Source organism: Ahaetulla prasina, chromosome 3 (genome assembly GCF_028640845.1).
Source record: "Ahaetulla prasina isolate Xishuangbanna chromosome 3, ASM2864084v1, whole genome shotgun sequence".
In the NCBI taxonomy this organism is placed as follows: domain Eukaryota; kingdom Metazoa; phylum Chordata; class Lepidosauria; order Squamata; family Colubridae; genus Ahaetulla; species Ahaetulla prasina.
In genome coordinates, this window is record NC_080541.1 from 191289376 (window position 1) to 191308881 (window position 19506).

The window sequence follows — 19506 nt, forward strand, 5'->3', positions numbered from 1 at the left end:
GCCGAGGAGAAAGGCGGAGCCTATGCAAATATACGGAGGCGGGTCCCGGCGCCTTCCCCTCCTGCTCTTTACCTGATGCATGTTTCTCCACTAGGGGGTCCCCCCCTCCTACGCTTGCGGGAGTGGGCGCCATATTTGAACGTGAATGGTGGCCAATCCGGAGGAAGGGACTGGAATCTGGAGCTGAAATCAAGATAACGAAAGAGAGAAAATGGTATTAGAGGGCATTTTTTACAAGCAGGAAGCGGTCTATGGAAGCTGCTGCAAGGACGGCTGTATGTTGGGAAAGGTGACCTCACCATGAAGGGGTTCGGTCACAGAGGGGTGCAGAGGTCACGCGTCAGACTTGTGAGCGTCTTTGACGTCACGTTTTACTGCCTTGGGGTGAAAACAACAACAGCAACAACAACAACCCTGCATGGATGAACTGCTGTAAGACCTGCGAAGGGGACACCCTGCGGGTGAGAGGAGACGCGTCCGTCGTGGAACGAGATGGCCGCTGAGGAAAGGAGGGAGGGCGAACAGGAGTAAACCTTCCAAGGGGGCGTTCATGGGTCCTCCAAACGGTTGAGGTGAAGTTCAAAAGTCGGAACGGAGAGCCGCTTTTCTGGAACAGTATATATGCCCTCAGGCTCTTTCTTTTTTTTACTATCCAAGGAAGCATTCATTCCTACAATCCTCTTTAATTATCCATATTACAAATGTACCTATGTGTGAAAATAGCTCTCACTTAGAAAGTCCTTGTTTCTCCTTCCCCCTTCCCCCTTTCTTCTTGTCCTCTTTTTAATACTGTTTCAGATACTTTCAGAAACAAACAATTCCATAGTTTCCCACCTGTTGGGTTTCCCTGGCAGCGTCTTATCCAGGTAGGAGTAGGCATGACCCTACCTAGCTAAGAGAAGCTCAGCCTGATATTGACACCTAATTTTATTTATTTATTTATTTTGTCACAACAGTATATATAAGCATAAGCATGAAAGTAACTATGTAATATATAAGCATATATATAAGCATACGTATGTAATAACTATATTAATTGGATATAATGAAAGGAAACAATAGGACAGGAATGGTAGGCATCTTTGTGCCCTTATGCATGCCCCTTACAGACCTCTTAGGAATGGGATGAGGTCAATAGTAGACAGTTTTTGGTTAAATCTTTGGGGATTTTGAGATTTTATTTATTTATTTATTTATTTATTTGGGATTTTATTTCTTGCTTCTTCTGTGTAAAATTTGAATTATACAGTCTGTGGGGCAAGGACGTTTTATAAGCAGAAAGGCATCCTGCAAAGAGTTGTTAACTTACACTTGGTAGTGATATCGGAATTGAGAGACTCAGTATTTCTCAATTTTTATTGAACCATGGCACAGCAGCATCTTTTTTTTCTCTCCTGTTACCTATTATGACTAGCCAATCAACAAGGCAATCTTAAATTATTTTTAATTCACCCAAATTAAACTCTATAGACACTAATGTGTATTACAGTACCTTTGTCATCCTTTATTTGTAGAAGAGAAGACTATATAATTTCAGACTATATAAGGAGGATAGGGATCAATAATAGCAGATGTCATGTTTGTGTTTTTGTCAGTTGAAGAATGAGTCATTAACACAATTTAACTAGATAGGGCATTCATTTAATGTAATTAACAAGCGAAGTTTGTGGGGCATGTTAAGATCAATGCAATCTTATCATTTTTTCCAAACCTTTTACTTATTATTTTCTAATAGGCATGCAAAAAAGTAGATTCCTGGTAAATTGAGAATAACTTGGCTCATTAGCAGATAGCAGTATTTCAAATGCAGTTTGTTTTGGACTTTAATGTTCAAATTGATATAGTAAGTGCTATCAAAAAGTAGCAACTTTTGTTAGATCACTTTAGGTTGATGAAATCTTGCATATTAGTTTATTGATTTAAATTGGTCCAATAAAATAGAATAGAATAGAATAGAATTTTATTGGCCAAGTGTGATTGGACACACAAGGAATTTGTCTTGGTGCATATGCTCTCAGTGTACATAAAAGAAAAGATACGTTCATCAAGGTACAACATTTACAACACAATTGATGATCAATATATCAATATAAATCATAAGGATTGCCAGCAACAAGTTATAGTCATACAGTCATAAGTGGAAAGAGATTGGTGATGGGAACTATGAAACGATTAATAGTAGTGCAGATTCAGTAAATAGTCTGACAGTGTTGAGGGAATTATTTGTTTAGCAGAGTGATGGCCTTCGGGAAAAAACTGTTCTTGTGTCTAGTTGTTCTGGTGTGCAGTGCTCTATAGCGTCGTTTTGAGGGTAGGAGTTGAAACAGTTTATGTCCAGGATGCGAGGGATCTGCAAATATTTTCACGGCTCTCTTCTTGATTCGTGCAGTATACAGGTCCTCAATGGAAGGCAAGTTGGTAGCAATTATTTTTTCTGCAGTTCTAATTATCCTCTGAAGTCTGTGTTTTTCTTGTTGGGTTGCAGAACCGAACCAGACAGTTATAGAGGTGCAAATGACAGACTCAATAATTCCTCTGTAGAACTGGATCAGCAGCTCCTTGGGCAGTTTGAGCTTACTGAGTTGGCGCAGAAAGAACATTCTTTGTTGTCCTTTTTTAATGATGTTTTAATATATATTTTAAAATATATTTTGCTTACTTATTTTAAATATTTAAGTATTTAAATAATTTAGTTAATAGTGTGATCCTATACATATCTAGTCAAAAGTAAGCATTATTTCTATGAACTTTAGTCCTAGGGAAGTGTATATAATTACAACATAATTTTAGGTTCACCAATACCAATCTGCAATTATTAAGTAAACACTCCACCCCAGGTTAAGAAAGAAATAGCAACCTACTCCAGTATTCTGCCAAGAAAACCAAAAAGATACTCTCAGCCAGGATAAAGTTGACATGATACTGAAATTCAACACTCCCCACCCCCAGTCTGGAAGATATCCAAAAAGTTATTGGGGGAGAAGACAGAGCAAGTATGAAAAGCACTAGTGCTTTTAATGTGGCAGGATTAAAACTGAAAGAACATCCAGCCGCTGTTGTAGCCAGAGACAAAAGGGGACTTAAATACAATACTGCTAATATAGATGTATATCATTGGTATGTGGAATGTCAAATCCAGGAAATAAGACAAACTTGGTGTGATCAAAGCAGAAATGTCAAGAGGAACATTAACATTCTAGGTATCAGCAATTAAAATGGAACGGAATGGATCATGTCACATCAGAAATGCATCAGTTTTTCTGCAGACCAAGGAAATAGAGTATTCATTACTACTAACAAAAGGATGCCAAAGTGTGTGCTTGGATACATCCCCAAAACTGATAGACTGATCTCAGTTCAAATCCATTACAATATTACAGTTATTTGAGTCTATACTCCAACCACAGAGGGGGTGAAACTGAACGCTCTATGATGGCTTGTGATGCAGTGTTGATATTACAATATCAACCAACAATGTCACATTTATTATGGACTGAATGCAAATATAAAATAGCATTTTGAATAATTAATACGTTTGGCCTAGGTATCTGAAACTAGACAGTTGAAAGCTAAATAAAAAATGATTATAGGATATAATAGTTCATCTCAGCAAAATAAAAAATGATTTTTGATTATTTATGTTCCACAAATGAAGATAGAGACTGCAGCTTGGATCCCAAACATCTTGCAAAATTATCGCTTAACTAAAGAAAACAAAGTCATGAAACCAATAAGATACAACAGCAGTGTTTTATATAGTTATGCAGTGAAAATTACAGATGAAATGAATTAGATTAGATTTGATAAATAGAATACCTAAAAAGCACCAGACTGAATTTTGCAACATTAAAGTTCCCAATGTTCCTAAAATGCAAAAAGCAAAAGAGGGAAAAGGGATGCTCACTGATATCCTGAAAATGACTAAATCAAGACAAAAAGCAAAAGACAACAGGCAGAGGAAAATTTGTTGAATTAAACACTGAATTTCAGAGAACAGCAAGACGAGACAAGATGTAAATAATTGCACAAAGATATAAGGATGACAATTGACTAGAAAAAGCAAGAGTTGCAGGTAGGACTTGAAATCATAAGGAGTGACACTCATGTTGATATCTAAAGAAACACTGAAGTATTTGTCATGCGAAATAATTGTGGAAGACATGAAAATCTCAAAGATCAAATCTGAAATATTTAAAAATCGTCTATGATATTCAAAGTGGTTTCTTTTTCAGAAAATAAATTTACATATGAAGCATCAGAAAAGCAGTTAAAAGAACAAGAAAGAATGCTTTAGAAAATGTAGGATGTATTCTAATTTGTTGCTTCTTAGAGAGATTAGCATATATAGATAATATATAGATTCAAATCCTTCTATATGGTATAAACATAAATAAACATAAATCACATAGTACCATATATTCCTATGTTATAAACCTACATGTGGTATTAACATAAATAGGATATTTCTATCTTTTAAAATATTTTATTATTAACTGCTGATTCTGTTTATATATAAGGAACATAACTAAATTTATATATTGCATTATGTATGGTAAGTAAATTAATTATATGAGTTCATTACACCCAATCTATTGATTTATGTGAATAAATAAAAAATATAAATAGGACAATAGATACTAAAAATTAATTTTTTGCAATATTGAGATGTGATTTTAGTATGGAAATACTGTCAGATACATTTTAAATTTTATTTTGATTTCTAATAAAATGTATATCATACTATATTCCTGTTTCAGATGCTATGTCCAGCAAAAACCTGGCAGATTGTGACACAGAAAGTGAATGTGATTTTTATTCTGACTGTTGGGAACAAAGTGTTACAGATAACAAAGGTAAAGATGCCAGTCAACAAGGAAACTCTTTGGTATTTACTAAATCTATTGTTTTTAGCATAAGCTGTTTACATTTTTGTTGTAATGCTGAATTTTGTAAACATTAACAATTGGAAAGCAAACGTTTCTGGTTTTTTCCTTTATTTTTCCTAGATTTGACTGACTCTAGCACTGAAAATTACTTCTGTTTTGATTCATGCAGCTTGTTTGAAAAAGAAAAAGGGAAAAAGAAATTGCATGGCATAGTGCTTATATTGGAAAATAGCCAGGTAGACAGTACAAGTTTCTGCAAAGACAATCCTTTGCTGCAAGGAGAAAAAGTAGAGTGCACTAGTAAATTGCAAGAAGATTTATCACTGGAATCTATATTGTTTTTCAAGTGTAAGAACTATAATACAAATGGCCAGTCACTGAAATCTTTTTCAAGCAAAATAGTTCCATTCATATACAGTAATTCTTATGGAGACCACTTGTGTTTAAATAAAGCAATCCCTCAACTGATCCTTACTGAAAATTCCTCTGAAGGACAAATCATTTATACAGTGAAAGAATCTTGTGCTTTTGATAAATTCTATCAGAAGCAGTCATCAGATGGTAACCCTCTACCTTCAAAGCAAAACAAAGCCGTGCAAGTTTCTTCTACAGAAATAAAAACAGAGGACAATATTTGCTATAAATGTTTCAAACGATCACCAATATCTACTGCGATAAATAAAGACCCGAAGAAACCTAAAAACTTTCACAGTTTTGAAAGTCATTTAGTAAGTAGCCATTCAGAATACTCCTCAGAATATTCTTATCAAATTAACAACCAAATTACTGAGCAGATCTGCTCACATTCCAGCTCAGAAGAGCCTATTTCTTTGATGCTGAAAGCAACCTATGTATATCCAGATGATTCATTAGCAAGCAATTCTGAACTTTCAGATGTGAGTGAGGATGAAGATTCCCAGAGGCATGCTTTAGCTTTTCAGTTTAAAGACTCTGAACATAACCAACTGTTTAAGAAGTTGCATCTTCTTATAGTGCCACGAAAACAAGCCACGCATTTTAAAAAGCAGGGAGAACTTTCTCAAATTCAAATTGATGAAGCCAATTACCTTCTAGGAACTAACTCAGATCCACCAGAATCTAGTTCTTCCAATAAATATTCTGATCAAGCATTACCTACATCAAATCTTTGGTCCTCATATTCATGTTTCCCACCCTTCAAATATTCACAGGCAAATCAGTTGCCTCACTTTTTTCTTCAGTCATCACCCCAAAATCCAGTTAAATTTACTTTTCAAAAAAGAAAACTAAAAGTGTCCAAACCTGTAAAATCTGTTGTGTTTACCAAACAGAAAACATTGCAAAGAGACCAAAAATATAAAAATAAGCCATCTATATTCTCCAAATTTCATTCATTTAAAACATCGGACTTTGAACCTATAGACAAAAATAAAAGAGTAAAAGAACAATATGTGTCTTTAAATCAGACATCTAAATGCCACTGCAGCCCATTGCTTGACTTAACTGTTGATCTGCATTCTGAAGACAAAAATTCTGAAAAGTTTCTAACTCTTCACAGAAGTTCTCACAAACAAACTCGAGTTGGCAAAGTCATTCATAGATTTTCATCTTGTTATTTGCTAAATCCTAAAAACAGTTTTGAAAGGCTTCACTATATTTCTCCAATTAGAAAAAAAAATCATTTGAAGATGCAAAACATACTGAATTATTTTTTAGGTTGGACTGGCAGAGAGAATAGAGTTGAAAAATATAAAGAAGATATTTCTCCCACTTCACAGATACGAGCAAATGAGACTTTTATTTCACATATGCCAATTGACAAAAGGAGTTCAACTGTTCCACTTCATCCACATTCAAATAATTATTCTGTTCCATTTCCTACAACATTGCCTTTTGTAGATGAGATGGGACATTCACAAGTTCCTTCTTCGCAAACAGAGAGGAGGAGTCCTAGAGCATTGTATATTTTTCCAAATGAATGTAAGAATTCATCTGCTCCCTATGTGGAAATGGAGAGGAATCCTTGGAATCCTGCGGAATCTTATGGTAAATACATCACCTGCCATTCCCCTTGCTGTGCAAATTCTAAAACACGACAGCTACCAAATAAATTAAATATGTGTAATAATAGAAGTATGGAAAAACTGAATTCTGGAACTAGTCAGATAGCAGATGGAGGCTTGGTCCTGAAGAAGTTTTCAGTGTGCTCCTGTGGAACTATGTCACAAAGTGGTTTGTTTCCTAACAACTATATTTCAGAGTCAGGTAGAAGGAAAACTAGACCAACCCCAGATAGTAATTGGAAAGCCAATAAGACTGCCTCAAACAGATGGAATTCAACTGCAGGAAACTTCAACACAGAGAAAGTGTGCTGTGGTTGTCAGCATGTCTGTCCAACATGTCACAATCTATGTCACAATCTATGCAAACACAAAGAAACCAAGAACCAAACTGGTCAAAGAAACCAGGTTACTGAAGTAGCATCTTTATTTGAAAATGGATTTTCCGTAAGGAATTTGAAAGAGAATGTAGAAAAAAGTGAAACCATGAAAATAGGTGAAAGAAAAGTCAAATTTTATCTAGGTTCAGATGCTTTACAAGACACTGACCTTTTAACCACACACATTTCATCACCAACTAATGAATGTCATCAAATACCAAAACATTTTATTTCTCAACCAGAATGTTCATGCTGCCAGACTGCTGTTAAAGAACACCTCAGCACATCAAAAGTATCTAATTGTTTTGGTTCAGAAAACCAGGTGCCAAAGAACTACCTCAACAGAGAGAGTATATTTCTAGTGGATCCTAATCGGCAAATTAAAAGCCAGTGTAAATGTTCCCATGAAATCTCTCTCTTCAAGCTTGAGCAAACTGATGTATATTCAGGAAACAGACCTGAGATTTCAAAGAGGAAGGATCCGAAACTTATCCAGGTTTGTATTTTATTTATTTATTTATTTATTATTTAGATTTTTATACCGCCCTTCTCCCGAAGGACTCAGGGCGGTGTACAGCCAGAATAAAAACAGTACAATGTACAAATTAAGACAAAAGTTAAAATAACATATTCTATAAATGGCCGAAAATTTAAAACTGTCAAATTTGACCCATAAAATTCATAAAAATACCCCAATTACAATTATTAAAATTCAAAAAGTTTAAAAATTAAGACAGTCCCGCTTGGATAAACAAGTGCGTTTTCAATTCACGGCGAAAGGTCCGAAGGTCAGGTAATTGACGCAAACCAGGGGGAAGTTCGTTCCAGAGGGTAGGTGCTCCAACAGAGAAGGCCCTTCCCCTGGGGGCCGCCAGCCGACATTGCTTGGCGGACGGCACCCTGAGAAGACCCTCTCTGTGTGAGCGTATGGGTCGGTGGGAGGCATAAGGTAACAGCAGGTGGTCCCGTAAGTACCTGGGCCCTAAGCCATGGAGCGCTTTAAAGGTGGTAACCAACACCTTGAAGCGCACCCGAAAGACGACAGGTAGCCAGTGCAGACTGCGCAGGAGCGGTGTTACACGGGAGCAATGTGTGGCTCCCTCAATCACCCGCGCAGCTGCATTCTGAACTAACTAAAGCCTCCAAGTGCACTTCAGGGGTAGCCCCATGTAGAGAGCATTGCAATAATTTGTCAAGTAAACACACACACACACGTTTAATTTGACTTAATTTGGAATATTAATGCTGCAGGACAGTGTGTGTTTACTTAGGAATTAGCCCATTTTTTAAGTTAATGCATAAACTTTTAGAAGAAAAATACTTATTTAACTTTTAATTCTGAGAAAAGCAACTTGTACTTTTAGATGTTTTCTTTATTTAAATTAATGTGTTCTTGACAAGTAAAACAATAGTCACAATGCATTATAACATAGATTCTCTAAATCTTAAATACTAGTGCCCCAAAAGATTTCACATATATATTGAGAAAATGCTTTTCTAAAATATGTTGCTGTTGTCAATAAAAGGTTTCTCTGCTAGCTTCCTGGCTACTGCATTTTGTAGCAACTGCAGATTCTAGAATCTAGATTATTTTCAAAGGCAGCTCCACTAAGACTACTTCTGTTGCATAATAATAAAGGCCTGAGTTACTATCACTGATTCTTCTTGGTTCAGATAGGGCTATAACCCATCTGGAGCAACTAATATATACTCCTGGGGTTATAACCCATCTGGAACAACTAATGTATACTCCTGGAAGACCTTGATGTTTACCACTGTTTTGGTAGGGTATAATCTGAACCTGTTTCCATTCATTTCTACTTGGCATCCAGGCACTGGTTCAATATTTAAACTGCATCTCTAATCTGATGTATTACACTTGGAGACCATTATCATATTTATGATACCTTACTATAAAACAATAGCTAATATCTCCCAACTGTTTCAAATAAATTTTAAACAATATAGGATAGAAGACTGAATCCTAGGTTACTCCATATTGGAGCAACCAAATATTTGAATACTATTCCATCATAATTCAACTAAATCACCAACTTGGGGAGAAGCAAAACTATTGTAGAGTAGTGACCCCATTGCTTGTGGACACTCCAGTAGTTAAATGCTGCCAAGAAGTCTCAGAAGGAATACACTGGACCTACAAGTCCTGATGCAGCTCATTGACCAGAATGGCTGGTACTGTTTCTTTTGCATGTCCAGGCCTAAAGCATGAATGAAAGGGACCTAGATGGTTTGTTTATTCCATAATCTTAAAATGATTCCCTTTTCAAGAAACCTTTCTCATATGGGAAGGCTGAAGACAGGTGGAAGTTATTCAATACATTGAGATTTAAAAATGGCTTCTTCAAAAAGACGCACATCGCTGCCTTTTTCTAAGTAGTACACCCTCCCTTAGAGTCTCATTAGCTACACTGAGTCACTCATATTCTGCCAGAAGCACCAGCACAGACCCAATCCTCAGGAGCACAACTTACAGGTATATTACAGAGCTGTAAAGTTTTGAATAGTTCCAAAGTATCCTAGGTCAGAATGCAAAATGTCACAGCAGTTACTTCACATGATTGCTCAGAGCTAAACCCAGCCTTGAGCAAAAATGAGCCTGCCAAAACTTGTAAAATCATCAATTTGTTCTTCAGGCACTATATCTTTCCTGTCCTGCCTTAAAAGAAACTGGACTATTCTGAACAGGTTTACCAAACAATCTGCACAATAAGTCACAATAAGAGCAGAGGTGTACACTTGTCATTATTACAGCTGCTATTTAGCTTGAACTACTAGATAATTATATTCACTTTTTATTTGGTGACATCTTTATAGGGCAATTTTTCACTTCATCTTTGGAAATTAGGAGGCAGTCTTCTGTGTCTGGTAACCTTTTCTCACAAACACCGACCAGTGTCGCATCAGGTGTCTGGACCATCCTAAATAGTCCTTTGGACAGATGCAGGCTCTTTAGGATCCATATCCTAACCAGAGAGCTTTGATCAAAGAAAAAGATATCCTACCTGTCCATGTTACTTATCTGTTCTTAAATAAAAGCCAGATCCAGTATATGCCTACCTTCGTAAGTCATGGCTGAAAGTTTTAGGCTATGCCCCAGATTCCAAGCCAAAGAAAAGTATTTCAATACGTCTAGAAGATATTTGCATATTGATTCCTTTAAAATATTGTTACTTAAAGGAACTTAAAATATTTTTAAATTCCTTTAATTTATTTTAATTTAAAGTAAAGCAATTATTTTGCTTACCTTAGTTTAAATAGTGTAATGTATTGAATATTTTATCTATATCATTTATATTTGCTGACTAGTGTTAAATGAGTTATGAGCCACCTTCAGTCCCTTATTGAAACTGAAAGGCTTTCTGCTTGTTTATTGTCTGTTGTGGGAAAAATAAGAGGAGCAAGGAGTATTATGTATGTTCACCATCTGAAGTTATTTATAAAAATAATGAAGGTGGGATAAAAAAATAATAAAATATTTAGTAAATTAAATGCTATAGTTATGCAATCAAATTTACTGTGTTCAACATACCAGGTAAAGTACAAGCTAGAATCAAAGCAAAATAAATTTTGCATAACATTGCCTTTTCCATTTGGTTTTGCTTGTTTTTGGACCGGACATAAATGCTAATTTTTTTGTTGTTATTTTTCATACAAAAAATATACTATTTTTTTTGTATAACCAGAAAAGCAAGTCCTGCTTTTTTTCTTTCTTTGCCTTCTGATCAAAGAAAAACTTGCAGCCAGTTGTGTAAACATAATTAAATTAATAATAATGTAATATATATTATTTCCATTGCTTTTGTATTAAATATTTGGATAATGTAGATTATATTTGTATAATAATGTGCATTGTAGTCATGTGTCTATAAAGTCACACTAAAATATATTATTTTTAAAATACAAAATATAGTATTTTTAAATACTATATTTTAAAATACTAAATATATTAGTTTTAGAGATGATTGAATAAACTAAGCTCTAATTTTTGATACATTTTGCAAAATCATAAAGTAACAGTGCAGCTCAAAATGAAGCAAGTAATCTGTATTTTACGGTAGTCTTTCATTATTGACATGTTTTTATTTTTCTTAGGAGTCTTCAAAGTTTAATCATGGTTGGAAGAAACCTGAACAATGTAAATACTGCCAAGAAAAAAATCAATAGTCATTTGCAGTAAGAAAAAGATGATTTAAAAATAATGAAATATTGGTAGATCTTGATATGAACTTCAGAGAAAACCCATTGAAGTACCACAAAAAACAGTTGGGGGCGTAAACAGATATAATTTCACTGAGGAAGAATATACATTCTACTCCAAAGTATAAAGGATGAGAAGATAAAAGCTTCCTGCAGAGATATGTTCCATTACACTCAGTTGAACTTATTTCTAAATAAATATGCATAGAATTAAGTTCTTAATAATGTATACTAAATAGAAAATGTCTATGATAAATTTCAGAGGGGTAGATAACATTGGCCTCTTACAGCAAAAATAATAAAAAGTATCCCGAACTAGCATAATAATAAGAGTTTACCTTTTCATAGGTACCTTTAGATCTCCCAAAATCAGGTATTTTGTGCTGTAAATCAAACTGGCAATTAATTTTAAAGCAGATTCGGTCATCATCGCATATACAAATAGTCCTCGCTTAATGACCATTCATACAAATTATACAAGTGCTGTCAGGTGCAAGCAATCAAAACTGCTCGGTGAATAGGTCTTAATAAATACTTTATTGCTGATCAATAAAGAACAAAAATCTCACCAAATGCTCTTGAGAAACAGCAGACATAAGTTTAAGGGGTTTGACCTTAGCGATTTCCTCCACCAAACCAACTCCAAGCTGGAATGTCTCCTTATTCTTTCTAAAGGATCCCTCTTTCTTTCAGCCATTAATTCCATGCCACGTACTGAGTGAATGATAATCACAATCAGTTGTCAAAGTTCCAGCTGTTGCAACACTCCTGTAGTCACAGCCAGGCCAGGAAGGAGGCAACAGAGTGATGCTTGTGGAGGAGGCAAGATGACAGCGTAGACATAAGAACCTTGTCTTGTGCTGCCAGCACAAGGAATGATAGTTTGCAAACTGCAGAGTGCAAAATATAGCAAAATCATAACTGCAAAGAATAGTATAGACGGGAAATAACTATGGACATGGCAATAAAACAAGATATAGTAACATTCAGTTGACTGTAAATACAAGACAAAAATTCACAATCTTTCAATAGTTGGGAGCCCCTTATCTTCAGCAGCTACAGATTATTCTGCCAAGCATACAGCACCTTTCCTAGTTTTTCAAAGATATATAATTACTTACTCTCTTAATTTCATATGTTTATATTTTGTGGTTTGATAGTTATCAAAATTAAGAACACCAGCTCATCCATTCTGCTTTCCCAGGCAGGTGGCTGTACTTGGTAAAGAACTTAAACTAGCCTCACAAACACACCAAAAAAGGCCATTTTACACAAAGTAAAAAAATGAGGCACACCATTTATACCTCTTACAGTAATCCACAGTATTTGTTGCTGCCCTACTATTTATGTCTCCGTCTTCTGCTAGAATTTATTTCAGCAGATTTAGTCGGAAAGAGAGAGAGATGCTGCCCCCACATGGTGATGAAAAAAGTGGTAAAAATTGGGGTGGGTGGGTGTTAAACCATACATTCATATAACTTGTAATGCTGGGCATACAGACACCTGAGATGTGATGCATCATCCCCCTCTTTTTCAAGTTTTTCTCCTATGATCCCCATTATTAAAACACAGCAGCCTGCAATTACTGCAGGTTCAAGCCCGGCCCAAGGTTGACTCAGCCTTCCATCCTTTATAAGGTAGGTAAAATGAGGACCCAGATTGTTGGGGGGGCAATAAGTTGACTTTGTAAATATACAAATAGAATGAGACTATTGCCTTATACACTGTAAGCCGCCCTGAGTCTTCGGAGAAGGGCGGGATATAAATGTAAAATAAATAAATAAAATAAAATTATCCATAGTCCTGTAGACAGCTTATACACCGTCACCATTATATTCCATGGGGGTGGGGTGGGGTGGAAACTTGGATTTTTACAGGGGAGAAGGGAATTACCAAGGCTCCCTCTGACTTTTACCTGTAACTTAGCCAAGCAGGGAGGTATGCTAAAAAATATCTTTCATGATGAAAGTGCTGATTTCTTTACCAAATCAGTGCTTTCATCGTGAAAGATATTCTTTAGCACGGGTTTCCAACCTTGGTAACTTTAAGACTTGTGGACTTCCAACTCCCAGAATTCCTCAGCCAGCTTTGAGGAATTCTGGGAGTTGAAGTCCACAAGTCTTAAAGTTGCCAAGGTTGGAGACCCCTGCTTTAGCATACCTCCCTTCTTGGCTAAGTTACAGGAAAAAGTATCAGGGTTAAGGATTTACTGGGGGTGAAAGACTTAAAGAAAAGGAAATACAGGTTATCCTCTAGTTACAACCATTTGTTTAGTAACTGAAGTTAGAATGGCATTAAATAAAGTGACTCATGACTGTTTTTCACACTTACGACTGTTGCAGCATCCCATGGTCATATGACCAAAATATGAACGCTTGGCACCTAGCGTGTATTTATGACCATTGCATTGTCCCGGGATCATGTGATCACCATCTGTAACCTTCCCAGTCAGCTTCTAACAAGAAAATTCATTGAGGGAAGCTGGATTCATTTAACAACTCTGTGATTCACTTAATAACTGGCAAAAAAGATCTTAAGTGGGGCAAAACTCATTTAACAACTACCTTGCTTTGCAGTGGAAATTTCGAGGTCAATTAAACAGGCTTTTCCTATTAGTTGTTCCTTCAGACAGGATTATACCCATATGCCCAACAAGTCAAATTTCCAATAGCTCAGGTTATTTCATAAAGTCTAGAATCCTAATCCAATTGTTTACATGTGATGCTTTCCTTACATAGTTGGTTTGGTTATCTTAGAGATCTTGGTGGAGAATGGGCAATACTAGTTGAATCAGCCAATGGCAACCCTTGTAGGTCATCTCAGGTTTATTTCATAAAATCTTAAATCACTTTAACAATAGTATTAACAATAATACCAGAGTAACAAGGTGCTTCAGGAGAAAGAGACAGTATTGTGTTAATTCTGTTAAAATGTGACAGTGGAATTCCATGCACCTGAAAATCTATCCAGACAGACTTCCGGTTTGGCACCGTAGGTGATGGCGGTGATCTTTACGATCACCAACCTCTGGATTATGTGGAATCGCTAGGACAGCTTAAATCTGCTGTCCAGCGGTTCGGAAAACCCCCTCTTCGGGAGAAGGAGAAGGGGTGAGCTGAGGGCAGAGGTTGAATTTCCCTAAAGCCCCTGAGAAAAAAGGGGTTTGAAGGGTTAAGTTCCCTCCAGTAACCCGAAGTGCTCCAGATCCGAGGATTCTTCTGCTTTGGCGGAACCAATCACCACGACCAAACGCCGAGATTTATTTTGGACAATAAAGGATTATACCGGACAGAACGAAAGTGGGAGAACTTTAAGCAAGTAGCCAAGCCGGTTCCCGATACTTTGTAACAAGCTTGAAAACAGCAAGAAAATGGGCGAATTGTTAACAAGTTAACGAGTGGAAGCGAAAGTGATACTTTCAGCGTGTGCCTCTGCAGTTGGTAATTTGCATGTTACTTGCTGCTTTAACTCTTTGCTGCCTGCTGATAGAATCTAGGGAGATTTTTTAAATACTGCTTTAAAAGACTGTGTTTTTCAGAAGTTAAGAAGATTTAAAGTGAATATTAAGTTGGAAATAAATAAATAAATAATTTTATAGAAGATGGCAGCCAAACAATTAAAGTCTACTGTAACAAAGAGCTCTGGAACTTTATCAGCTGGTGCCTCTCCAGCTCATACAGCAGAGACTAGAACATTGAATTTAGAGGCGTTACAAGAGAACTTAAAAGGCTTTATAGAAGAAAAATTTAAAGTAATAACTGATGAGATGTCTGAAATGAAAGAGCAGATATCAGAAATTCAAGTGGGAAATAAAGAAGTTAAAGAAGGATTTGTAATGGCAGTACAAAGTTTGGCAACGAATGTGATTTTATTAGAAGAGGAGGTTGAAGTAATTAAGCAATGTAATTTAAAATTAGAAAATAAAATGGCTGAATTTCAAAGTAAAATAGAAAAGACAGATGATGAAATAGTTTTGATACAATACAGAAATATGGAATTTGCTCTAAGAATTCGTGGTCTGAAAGAGAATAAAGAAGAGGATTTAAGGAAATTTTTCTGAAGTATTTGCTGAGATACTAGCAGCTCGTCCAGCAGATGTGGCTTATCAAATTGATAAAATATATCGTGTGAATTCTTGGATAGCAAGGCAAAAAAAGTTGCCAAGGGATGTTGTTATTTATTTTACAAATAGAACAGTGAGAAATCAGATTTTGCAAGCCTCATATAAGGGGAGAAGATTCAGATTGCTGGTCAGGATATTTTAATATTAAAGGAAATTCCACCAAAATGTTAAGAGCTAGAAAGGAATTTGCCTTCCTGGTGAATGAACTTAAAAAACGTCAGATTGAATATAGATGGGATATTCCAACTGGTATAATAGTATATTATGCAGGGAAAGTACATCGTCTCAATACAGTTGGAAAAGCGAGAGAATTTTATGTTGAGGCATTAAAGTTGGAAGTCTTTCTCCAGTGGATGCTAGAAGAAAGGAGACTGAAGTGAAGGAAAGAGAAGTGAAGCAGGTTCAAGAACAGATTGCCATGGAAGAAGATTTATTACAAGTGTTGGAAGTACCTTTGACGGGTCCAGATTCAAAAGAACAAAGACTGACAAGAGCTGCTGCTAAGCACAAGGAACAAGAGATGAAGGCACAACAACAACTGGCAACTACTACAACGGAAACAGTGGGAGGAGCAAGGCCTAAAGCAAAATGTGATTTGCGGCTAGTGTTCCAAAAGTTTCCTTTGGCCGATAATGGCAATTAAACTATTATCTTGGAATGTTAATGGTTTGAATTCACCAGAAGAGAAGGAATGTATTTCATTATTTGAAACAATTTAAAAATGACATTACTTGTTTACAAGAAACACATATTAGATCTTTAGACCAGAAATATTTGATAAATTCAAAACTGGGAGTACATTTTGTTGCCTCCTCTTTGGAGAAAAAAAATGGTTTAGTTATATATATAAAGAAGGATATATCAGCAAAATTAATTGAGGTGGATAAGCAAGGAAGATACATTGCTATTGAACTCTTGTTGGAGGGAAAGAAGACATTATTAATAGGAGTTTATGCTCCAAATCAACAACAAGAAAATTTTTTCAAGTTTTTACATAAAAGAATAGTATTTTGGGATTATAAATCATATATATTAATGGGTGATTGGAATGGTGTGTTGGATACTCAAAAAGACAAAAAAAGCTTAAGGAAGATATCAAGCCGGGCGAAATTACCAAAGGCTTTTTTTGATATGATGGAGGACTTGGAATTAAGAGATATTTGGAGAGAACATAATACAGAAGAGAGGGATTTTACCTTCTTTTCTGATAGGCACCAATCATTTTCGAGGATTGATTTTATTTTGATTACTAATGATTTGTATTCTAGAGTGAAGAAGACGAAGATTTGTTCAAGAACTTTATCTGATCATAGTCCAGTTTGGATTGAATTTGATCGGGAAAAGGAGGCTAGGAGATCATGGAGGTTGAATGAGAATTTGTTTAAATATGAACAAAATGTAAATGAATGTAAAAAACAAATGAAAGAATTTTTTATTATGAATATGAAAAAAGAGACATCTATAGAGATGATTTGGGACTCCAGTAAGGCTTATATGAGAGGAAATCTTATACAAATGAATATTAAATACAAAAATAAATTGCAGAAAAAGAAAAAGGAACTGGAAGAGGAAATTAAAAGAAAGAACAATTATTGATAAATAGCCCAGGAAATAGTAAAATAAAAGAATCAATAAATATATTGAGAGGTCAGTTTAATATGTTGATGGCAGATCAAGTAGCAATTAATTTACAATATGTAAAACATAATCGTTTAATAATGCCAATAAGCCAGGAAGATGGCTTGCCTATTTAATAAGGAAAAACAGAAATCACGAACGATTGATAAAATAGAATATAGGGGTAAGGAAGTTTATCAAAAGAACTTGATTAAAAAGCATTTTAGAGTATTATAGTAAGTTATATTCTAGGGATATGGTTGATGATACAGAGATAGAAAGATATTTACAACAACAAAATATTTGTGAGCTTACAGAAAATCAAAGAAGAATTGAATCAATTAATTACTTCAGAGGAAATTTTCTTAGCAATTAAACAACTTAAAATCGGTAAAGCACCAGGAACAGATGGTTTAACAGCTGTTTATTATAAAATTTACAAAATGAGATGGTTGAACCACTTAAAGAGTTATTTAATAAAATTCAAATGGGAGGAGATGTTCCCCCTTCATGGAGGACAGCCTTTATTTCGTTAATACCGAAGGAAGATCGAGATGGTATTAAAGCAGAGAATTATAGGCCTATATCACTTTTAAATACTGATTACAAGATATTTACCAAGATATTGGCTAATAGATTAATGCCAGTGATGAATCAAATAATTCATAATGATCAGTCAGGATTTATTAAGGGTAGGCAGATGAGATATAATGTGAGGCAAATCGTAAATTTACTTGAATATTTGGAACGAAACAACCAAGTATTAGCGGCATTCCTTTTTTTGGATGCTGAAAAAGCTTTTGATAGATTGGATTGGCAGTTTTTGTTTAAAGTAATAGAAAAAATGCAATTTGGGGATTATTTTATTCGTGCAATTAAAGCAATATATCAGAAGCAAACAGCACAAATAATAGTAAATGGTGGGTTAACAGAAACTTTTAAAATTGAGAAAGGGACGAGACAGGGATGTCCCTTGTCCCCATTACTTTTTATTTTAACTTTAGAAATTCTTCTGAATAACATACGTGGTTCCGATCGAATAAAGGGAATTAGAGTTAAACATCAAGATTATAGATTAAGAGCTTTTGCAGATGACCTGGTTGTTACTGTATCTCAACCAATATACTCAGTAACTGGTTTAAAAGATATAATTGGTCAGTATGGTAAAGTATCTGGATTTAAGGTGAATCAGCAAAAGACAAAGATGATAACTAAAAATATGAATATACAACAAAAAGAAGAGTTAGAAAGAACTTCAGGTTTTGAAATCGTTAAAAAGGTTAAATATTTAGGAATATATATTACAGCTTCAAATGTTAAATTATACAAAAATAATTATGAGGTATTGTGGCAGAAGGTATGGAAAGAAATGGAGAGTTGGAAGAAGTTACAACTATCTTTGCTGGGAAGAATAGCGGCTATAAAAATGAATGTTTTGCCCAGGTTTTTGTTTTTGTTTCAAATGATACCGTGTTTAAGAATGATATTAAATTACAGGAATGGCAAAAGGGATTAGTAAATTTGTATGGATGGGCAAAAACCAAGAATAAAATTAAAAGTAATGCAGGATATAAGGAAAGGGGGTCTTAAAATGCCTAATTTAAAATTGTATTATGAAGCAGTTGTTTTATCATTAATTACTGATTGGATTAATTTAACTGAGGAAAGAGTTCTGAATATAGAAGGTTATGGTTTGTTATATGGGTGGCATGCCTATTTATTATATGATAAGAAAGTTGATAAAATATTTAAAAATAATATAATTAGAAATGCATTATTGAGGGTTTGGAGGAAATATCAATACAAATTAGATGGAAAGATTCCAATATGGGCAAACCGAGACACATGATAGAAAATATAAATATATATCAAAAGATGGAGGTAGTTACTTATAAAGAACTTCTTTGTATGGAAAAGGGGGAGTTACAATTAAAATCTAGAGAAAAGATGGGGGAAGAAGGGAAAAATTATACATGGTTCCAATATGGACAACTACAAGCTAGATGGAAATTAGATCAAAAAATAGGTGTTAAGCAAATTGAGGATAATTTGTTAAAACAAATGAGAGATCAAGGTCAACAGCATATTAAGAGGTTGTATAATGTATTAGTAGAAATAGATTCAGAGACTGATTTGGTTAAGGATTGTATGATTAAGTGGGCACAAAATTTTCAGCAACCAATAATGTTGGAAACTTGGGAAAGAATTTGGGTGAGGAATGTTAAATTTACACAAGCGCAAAA

General features: G+C 35.0%; 1 protein-coding gene across 2 annotated transcripts; it reads left to right on the top strand.

Annotated features, from left to right (window-relative positions):
• Window positions 1–165: 165 nt before the first annotated feature.
• Window positions 166–13344, top strand: LOC131196036 (uncharacterized). Of its 2 annotated transcripts, none has more exons than XM_058178430.1 (4): window positions 166–572; window positions 4758–4853; window positions 5007–7801; window positions 11419–13344. In XM_058178430.1, the coding sequence occupies exons 2-4, from the start codon at window positions 4763–4765 to the stop codon at window positions 11488–11490; spliced, it is 2958 nt and encodes a 985-aa protein (XP_058034413.1). In that variant the 5' UTR covers window positions 166–572; window positions 4758–4762; the 3' UTR covers window positions 11491–13344. The 2 variants fall into 2 exon arrangements, with proteins under 2 accessions (XP_058034413.1, XP_058034412.1); XM_058178429.1 differs by having other exon boundaries at window positions 166–461.
• Window positions 13345–19506: the final 6162 nt, after the last annotated feature.